At 39.2% G+C, this 9,318-nt stretch overlaps 1 protein-coding gene across 1 annotated transcript in view; it reads right to left on the bottom strand.

The window, feature by feature from the left end:
* Positions 1-9,318, bottom strand: part of LOC121956146 (TOM1-like protein 2) — a 28,628-nt gene continuing 19,310 nt past the window's right edge. Inside the window, 5 exon segments of the mRNA XM_042504268.1 lie at positions 1-2,289; positions 2,386-2,422; positions 3,676-3,735; positions 7,089-7,163; positions 8,030-8,105. Coding sequence (XP_042360202.1) covers positions 2,144-2,289; positions 2,386-2,422; positions 3,676-3,735; positions 7,089-7,163; positions 8,030-8,105 — 394 coding nt within the window. The 3' untranslated portion in view covers positions 1-2,143.

Genomic DNA, 9,318 nt, shown 5'->3' with positions numbered 1-9,318 from the left:
CTCAAACACTTATTTTGTTCGTGTTGTTGTGTGACTTTGGTGAATTCGAACTAACCCTTTTAAACACCAAAGTCCCAACTTAACACAAACTACCTGACTGACGTAGCTGTAGACCAGCAGCTCCTGTTGTCAGTGTGCTAAAATCAGTGTTTATGTCAATGTCTGGTGGCTTTGACGAGGGTGTAGATGGGGAACTGAAGCTGTTAACAGCTTCCCCATCAGAACAGGCTGTCTGACGGAAAGTTAAAGTGGTAAAAATACTCTCAATATAGCATACATTTAAACTGATACTACTTTTTTTAGTCGGTGGGACTTTATTATTTTAGGTGGCTAATATCAGGGTTCCCACACATTTTCACGGGCAACATTTTAAAACATTTCCATGACTTCTCAAGGACCCATGATAAAATTTCCGAGACCATTAACAAAGTACAACCTGAACAGAACTATATAGTATACTTGGCTCCAAGTATCAATCATTGCATTAAAATGAATCAGCAACCTTTTTGCAATCTCTAATAGGTGATTATGTTCATATCAGTTTCAAATAATTAAATCTGCAGAGGCACTGGCATACAAGCACTTTCAGTTTATCAGTCTGGTACTGGCTTTCAAGCATGAGGGAAAAAGGAAATTACTATCATTGTATTCTTAATGCATTTGATTATAAATTCATTTCTGGATAATATTGTGAAAAACAGCGTTGCAACATAAGAATGTAGGCATACGCTTTTTAAGCTTTGTAATTTCACGTGGAAGGTTATCAACAAAAGATTACCGTAACAATTCATTTGTTTACACAGGACAGAATTCAACGACTTTTCCAAAACTTTTGATGATTATTACTACTTCTAGTCTAATTCTAAATCTGTAAATATTACTTTTTTTGTCTGTCTGCTTTTATATAATAACTTCACTATTTCCTTTTTTACATGTTCCAAATAAATCAAATCAAATCACGGAAAAGGAGGCATGGAAAAATGATACTGTAAAATTCCATGGCTTTTCCAGGCTTTCCATGACCGTGGGAGCCCTGTAAAATAAATTTTTTTGTTGCCGTTCCCCATCCACAGCACATCGCTTAACTTCCATGTCAGATTCCAGCCTGGTTCTCCAAATTACACTGACTATACAACAACATACAACCCCACTTAAAAAAAAATCCAGACTATTCATTTAAAATTTATAATAATATTATTATTCGGCAAGTAAAATCTTATCTCTAGTTTGTCATTAAAGCCTTAATATTCTTTGGAATGGCTATAAGAGTTTGCAATTGTTCAAGAGCAGCTTATTTGTCGCAGCTCTCCAGGAAAGACTGATGAGAAATTTTCCATGGGCACGTTCCTTCCCCTTCGCCTTTTAAACTACATAACAGAGAATCCTACCTGGTGCTTTTTTAGATTGTTTTTAGTCCCTTTGGTTAAAGGAATGCTTGCATTCACTCATAAAGATTAGCTATGATTTAGCTATTATATTCCTAGTCAGCAAAATTAGCCTGCTAACATGAGTCTGCACTGCCTCAGGCAAAGTGGGTCATAAAACCTGTTGCCATTCCACACATATCTCAGTATTAAAAGCATGAATAGAAGTCGAACTGGAGTATTTGTGGAGAAAAAAAAGCATGGATCGACCATACCCACAGCACTAGTGCATAGTACAGAACAAACCATTAAAATAATAAATGCATAAATGAGCAATTAGCTGAATGCAGTAACACAACACAATATAATCCTAATTGTACGCCTCCATACTGACTCAATGCACAGACCTGCAGTGAACTTTTTTCCAATATTCTCGCAGTAATATACTACATTTTTAAACCCCATCCGACAAGTTCGGTTGTCTTCCTTTGGTGGAGTGTTACAAATGAGATTCGGGGCTTTGAGGAGTACATCCCACACCGACAGATTAATACATCCATATTTAGTAAAATGCAACACAGTTGTGCGCAGTAAACATGTTGGACCTCTGCATGTTAAAGCAACACTGTGCGACGAGAATGACAAGGAGGTGGAGAACACTTGCTACACCACTGCCAGTCAGCGATGAAATGGGACTGGAGGGACTGTTTGGGAGGAATCATTTAGGGCGAGGACCTTTAGATGCCCCTGAAGAGAGATTGAGGTTCTCTGAGAACAGTCTACAAGGCAAAGAGGGCATCCTCCGTCCGCTCAGCCTTCTTGTGGGAGCCACCGGGGGCACGAGCAGGGTGAGCGGGGTTAGCTCCAGGGGGAGATGGCAGAGAGTCTGATGCCTTTGCTCGCTCCTCCAGGAACTTATCAAATTCTGAAAGAAAAAAATGGATAAGAAGGTTGAAAATTAAGCAGAATTCACACAGGTAAGAGCTAGAGGAACATATACACATGTGATGAGAGACTATACCTTCACTGGTCACCCCTTCCTCAGCAGCATCCCCTTTCTATCAAGAAGAAAAGAGTCATAAGATAATGAACACATTTTGGCATCATTCGTAGTATTTTCAGTACACCTGGATTCTATTTTTTTTAAATCTATTTTTACAACAATTTTTTTAGCTGGTAGAGCAAAAGTGCTGCAGCTGGCGGCTGTAAAACAGGCTGCAATGTAACTACTCCGGGCATGTTTGCACTCAGTGTATGTTCACTTAAAGTGCTTGTTTGTCTGACAACATTAGAGGATCCCTATAGTCATTTTAGCAGACTTAGAACATTTTTTAACACCTAACTGGATGAATTTAGGGTTTATTTCAAACAAAACAGAGTTGTAGATTCTTGGAAAGGTAAAAATTTACACCAAGATTTTTTATGAATTTCATTTAGTTTCTGTTGACTTTGAATGAAGTTTTTTACGATGATAAAATGACTGTTATTTAAATGGAGTCAGGCAGCTGTGGCGATAGCGATTTTGTAGATGTTTCTGGTTAAACTAGAATTACTGGAAAAGGAAAAAGTCTATTTTGCAGTGATCTTTTCCATAATGTTGAAAGACAGTTATAGTAACAGTCTGGGCTTGTCAGTGGCAAAAACAAGCACTTTTTGTGGATGTACATTTAAGGTGAAAGTGCCCAAAGTTGTTACATCAAAGCCTTGTTGCTGCCTTGAACTGCTGTTACCATTACTCACTTACACAGAAAAACATGGAAAATCAGGGTCCAGGTTGATAAAATTTCTAAGTTACTCTTTAATGGAGCCTTTTTTCTTATTCTAAAAGACAGAAAACAACCTTACTTTACAGTCAGCAACAGAATAAGCTGATACAAAAAAAGCATCATACAAGTCAAATGCCTGTAAAATTCACACAAACTCCATATTCATACAAAGTCGCTCTTGAAGAACCCGTCAACACATCCTTACACACATTTCGCAGGTGAAGACAAGCAATTTTCTTGAGCCTGACTCCACAACCTCCACATGCACATGTTAAAGAAGCCATTTAAACATGACTATCATTAGGACTATGTTAGCATCGGTAAGTCAGACTTCACGGTAAACTGTTATATGTCAGTCATTGGTGGAAATTCATTAGATTACAGTGAATGAAAGGATGTGAAGTGAAAGGAAACTAAAGTCAAATGGATCCAGTTATGTGAGATGGATGGATGAAAAGTGTTATCAAAAAAAAAAACAAGAAAAAAAAGTGTATAGGAGGGAGAAAAAAGAGAAAAAGATATAAATCAAGGTAAAGAAGTCTCACCACGTCAGCACAGAGCCACTCCTCTATGTCATCCATGACAGAGGACTGCGATACGGGGATCTATGGAGCAAAGCCATGGACAAACCAAGGGGTAGCACCAAAGCCACACAACAGAACCCCGACGACAAAAATTGTAACACACAAACACACAAAAATAACAAGGAAAGGAATCACCAAAGGCTCAGAGAGGAAGATGATTTAAAATAAAAATAAATCAAAATGAGAAAATTTGCTCAAAAGACACACTCAACCCCTCTCAAGTCTGTGCTCTTTTTGTTTTATCAAGTGCAACAATCTGCTACTCAGCTGTCTTCAATAAGAAGGAGTTCCCAGGTTGTGTATTGTTCTCATTAGTTCTGTGGTGCTGACATGGCTTAACAGCTGCCGACTAATGTCACACAGCAGTGTTAATTATTCCACATCATTAGTTAATTAGCAAATCGCTCGAACGTGATTAAGAGATTGATTGGATGGGAAAAGCTGAATGCACAGGGACTGTTGAGAGGCAGGGCAATCCCACGGCATACACACTGCACGCACACACACTGCACACATGAACGCTGCACAGCGTGAACTGAGCGTGATGATGTGATGAAGCCACGTCAAAGTGGATGGTGTGCGTTTGTGTTTGTGTTTGTGTGGGCACCAAACCATCACAGTGAATCAGGACTGCTACGACACTATGTTGCATTATGTGCTGTTGAAAAAGGAAACTTGTACAGTGGCTCAAGTTACTGGAAGTCCAGTGACAGAGTGACAGTTAGGGAAATTGGGAAAGTTGCTTGCATGCTTTTTGTTTACAAAAGCAGAAAGGCATCGAGTTTGCAAACAATACCCAAAAGGTCCAGTGTGTAGGATTTAGAGGGATATATTTCTAGATTCTGATTATAAAAAGAAAAATTTGTTTTCTTTATTGTATAACCACCTGAAAATAAGAATCGCTGTGTTTTTAGAATGAGCTGTTTATATCTATATAGGAAGCAGGTCCTCTTTCATGGACATTGCCATGTTGCACTGCCATATTTCTACAGTAGCCCAGAACAGACAAACATACACTGGCTCTAGATAAGGTCATTTGCATTTTCATGTTTTTGTGTCATCAAATGTAATTTAAAGCTCCTCTGGGATGAAATGTGTTGGAAAATCACTCTTTTTTTAAAGTGAGACTGTTTTATTCAGTGTTTTTACGTCTGGATCTTAAGTTGTCAGAGAAAAAAGTGAGCACACATTAACAGATGCTGGGCTAAACGACAGTCTGCGATGTGCCAAAGAGTGTAGGAGAAACAAATCAACTAGTCCCTTTGTTGTTTGAAGAGGAGAGGAACCTTGGCGGATAATTTGCTCCTGGTAAAAACCTCCTGAACAACAAACAAAAGAAGTTTCAGCAGGTTGCAATCTGCAAAATTCCCCTACATCTTCCACGCTGGACCTTTAAAAGTCTATCACATCCTTCCACTGATTATACGGTGAAGCCAAAGTTCACATTTGACGTGGAGCTGATATCAAAGTTGAACAGAGAAAACAAAAACCTTTTCCTGAGACCCTGTTATAGACACTGGTGGGGTTTCCTCATGAGATCACATTTAACGCAGTGAAGGAGCATTTCAAAATAAAAGGCCAAGGCAGTGGGGCAGTGAAAGTCATTCACAGGAAAAAACAAACAAACATGCAGCTGTGTGAACAGTGGAGAAATCTTATAAAAAAGTGTGCAGTAAGAAGTCTGTTCCTCTCATGACTCACAGCAATAACACTGATAAAAGTTCAATTGTAATCATATGTTAACAGTCATAAAATCAACCTAACTGTAAAAGTGTTAGAAATATTACAACTAATGAATCACCTATTAGTTGGTTGATCTAATTCTGGTTAGGGTGAGACATGTTAGGCTGCCATTAGTTACATCTAGTATATTATCTAAGATCCGAAGACAGTTAGAGGACAACAGACAAATACTCTCCACTACACAGCAAACATGATATATTATCAGTACTTTAACAATGTTCAGCATCGCTGATTTAACTGTTGCTGTTCAGCAGAAGTATCTGTTCTTCCCTGTTGTTTTAGTGTGTGACAGTTAAGAGATGAATTGAGCTGATGGAAGTTCCTGGTGGCCCGTCAGGCTCATTAACCATCCATAAAAGAGGTGGCATTAAAGTGAGAGCAAGTAATGGGTATAGTGTTTGACGCCCATGTCAAACCAGTGTGACAGAGGTGAGCAATATGGATAAAATCTTAAAAGTTATTTTATGTCACTTCAGGAATAAGCGCTGTTTTCTGGAAATTAAATCAACAAATGCGTTCTGTCAATTAAATACAGAGAGTGTCTGTTTGTCCTTAATTCAGTGAATGAAATTGAAATTGCAATGAAAAAAGATAATAAAGAGATGGCTACATCAGTAGAAACAGCGCAGCTAAATCAGAACTGAGTCATAAAATGTGTTAACTGGATTGTAAGATTTTTTTAAGTGGAAGTTGTATGAGGTACTTATCCATAATAAGTGCATTTTTATAAATATTATTATGTATTTTAGCATCTTTTAAATGCCAATGTGTCCCTTTGTATCATTATGTGTCCATTCTCTCTAAAATCTGATGTTTTTGCCAGTCCCTGAACGCAGCGCAGGAGGAATTTTTTTATTTTCCTCTGCTGCAGTTTGACACTTGCTGGTTGGATGACTGATCTGTCGACTCGTTCACAGCTGATCAGATCACACAAATGGATGACAGGAGAAGCTGTTTAAGTGAAAGTAAAGTTTTACACCCAACAGAATGAACGGTTAAGTTTTACTTTCAAAGCCTCTTGATGTTCTGCTGCATCATCTAGCGCTCCTAATTAACAGTCCAGCTCCAAAAATCTCGTTGTGGCGGCAGAGGTGACAATTTTGGCAGCCTGCCGCAAATAAGGGAATGTGTGGGAAAGCCTGCAAATTCAGTGAGGTAAAATGACTGTTCTTGTCAATGGAGTCCTGCTTTGAAGGGAGCATATGGCTTTAGTTTTCCACTGGAAAAGACTGTCTAACAGCAAGATGAAGCAGTGAAAATATCCTAAATTTAGTGTACACTTCAACAGTACATTGCTTAGCTTCTGTGATGATGCTCCCGTCGTGCGGACCTCCATCTACTGTAGTTAACACACTGACTATGGTTAAGTACGACATACAAGTCTTCCTTTAAAGTCATATTGCCCAGAGTACAACAGCTGCACTTGACATGGAGGTGGATGTTCTTTGAGGGGAAAACTTTGCTGGTTTGGGACTGTTTGAGCACTCCAGGAACGAGCAGTGAGATGAGGCTGAAAATGAGGAGCAGCTCATGAGGCTTATGGATGATGCCGCAGGAGGCTGAGAGCAAGGGGGGGTGACGGGTGGACACGAGGGAGGGGTAGGAGGACACACTGAGGATAGAGTCCTCACCATTCCTTGGGTAATAAGCCAGCTGTCTATGGGCAGCTCCTGATCTGCTGGGTTATCATCCCCTTTTACCCTCAGCTGAATCAACAACAGAACAACACCTTACACATGAGAAGAAAGGCAGCAGGCCCCACCACAGCATAGCACACAGTGCAGAGAGAGAGACAGAGGAGAAGTCAAATATGCAAGAGGCGGCTGTCATTTATAGGAGGAGAAAAAGAACGTAAGAAAACGGTGAAAGGTTCATTCCATAAAGATGAAAATGAGAAAAATAAAAAAGGGGAAAAAAAGTCCCTCAAGTAAAAGTTTTGTCCAAGCATAGGGCACCTGAGGTAACTAAAAAAAAAAGATGGTATGTGTAATCACCACTGTGTGTGTGTGTGTGTGTGTGTGTGTGTGTGTGTGTGTGTGTGTGTGTGTGGCAGTTCAGGTTTCAGAATAGTCTGCGTACATAGTGATAACCGTGCAAATATATTGCAATGTGTGCTCAAAGTTTGATTTTCTGTACAAACTGATTGGGTGGGCGTTTTATTCAAACACACAGAAAACTGAAATAAGAGGTGTTATCAGATTTGAAGAATGAAAAATCTGAATTCATATTTTTATGTAAAGACAAATGCTGGGACTAATATTTAAATCATATTTTGAGTATTTACTTATAGGCACGTTTTACACTTTCACAGTTATTACATTACAAGGGATTTATTTCAGCTTTTCAGCAATGGTAAGTACGCAAACCTACGTCTTTTTGATCAAAGTTCGAGTATCACTGCACACAAGGCAAATGTCACTGTAGAGCATACAGTATCACAGACCATCACATGCAGGGAGTGACCCAGGGCTGAGGACAGACTGGTATGGGAGAAGTTCATCAGCCATGTAAATAACCCACACTCCATATAAGGGTGAAAGCTGTATCGAACTACATGCATCAGTGTACTCACCCCTCCTGTGTTCTGTTGTCTCACATCCAAAGCCGAGGCCAGGCCGCCCAGAGCCTGAGGGTCCTCATACTTTACACTGCAAACGAAAACAAAAGAAAAAATTAAAAACCAACAAAAACGATAAATGTGGAAAATAAAAGGAAAGTCTCCTGTTAAAGAAACAGATAACCCTAAAATCTAAAAATACATATCTTTCCTCTTACCTGTAGAGCTACTTATCAGTCTAGATAGTTTTGGTGTGAGTTGCAGAGTGTTGGAAATATTAGCCGTAGAGACGTCTGCCTTCTCTCTAATATAAAGAAACTAGATCGCGCTCAGTTGCGATGCTCAAAGTGCCAAAAAATACATTTGAAAAAGTCAACAGAAATCATGACCTGGTTACTCGAGATAATCTACACACCTTGTTGTGAGCATTTTCATGCAGGAGCTATTTTCTTTCCATCTACCTACACCTGACAACCGAATCACCCATAGACTGTATCAAATAATGGATGTAGCTTCTGTGACATCACCCACCGGTTTGTGGACACCTGTTTTGATGAAACCTCGCTACATTGGTGTGTTGGTGTCAGAGGTGACCATATTTAGACGAGAAGGTAGAGCTGTGGAGAAGTGAGCACCTTTAAGATTTAATAAAATGTAAAGAGGTGAAGTATATAAAAATTTGTCCCTGTACGGTTACCATGGATGTTGAAATTAGCTATAGAGACAAAACCTTTTTTTGTAAGCTGTTTTTTATTCTGCTGTAAAGTTGGGCATTTTAACATGGAGGTTTATAAGGACTGAGTTGTTTCTGATGTCAGCCTCAAGTGGTCTTTCGAGGAACTGCATTTTTTGGGACGTGTGTGTTGGCATCATTTTTCGTCCTCGGATGTTGCTGCTTGCGTCCACCATGCAGAAGGAAGCGTGCTTCTGCTGATAGCTCACTAGTGCCACAGAGCTAGCGAACATTACAGCTCAACCAATGAGAACGCCATTATTATTTACATCTTAAACCAGAACAAGCACGAGCCATTCGTCCATGAGTAGACACCTCAGGTACAATACAGATTTGGGGTGAAATGTCCCTTTAAACACTATCAAACAGTAAACAGTACCAAATACCTGGTAATGCTCACCCATTTTGATTATACTATGATGTATTTTATTTCCATGAATATCTGGTCAAATATCAATATTATGTGAGCTTTTTCGAGAACAGCTACAACAGGATTTGATGAGAGTTTTCACATCAGCACAGATAAAAAAGACATAAAGAAGAAAATGAAATGCCAAATGCTGCTGCTATG

The sequence above is a fragment of the Plectropomus leopardus genome, chromosome 17, assembly GCF_008729295.1.
Source record: "Plectropomus leopardus isolate mb chromosome 17, YSFRI_Pleo_2.0, whole genome shotgun sequence".
In the NCBI taxonomy this organism is placed as follows: Eukaryota; Metazoa; Chordata; class Actinopteri; order Perciformes; family Serranidae; genus Plectropomus; species Plectropomus leopardus.
The sequence above is the reverse complement of the archived record's forward strand: the minus strand, read 5'-3'. Positions and strand labels throughout refer to the sequence as shown.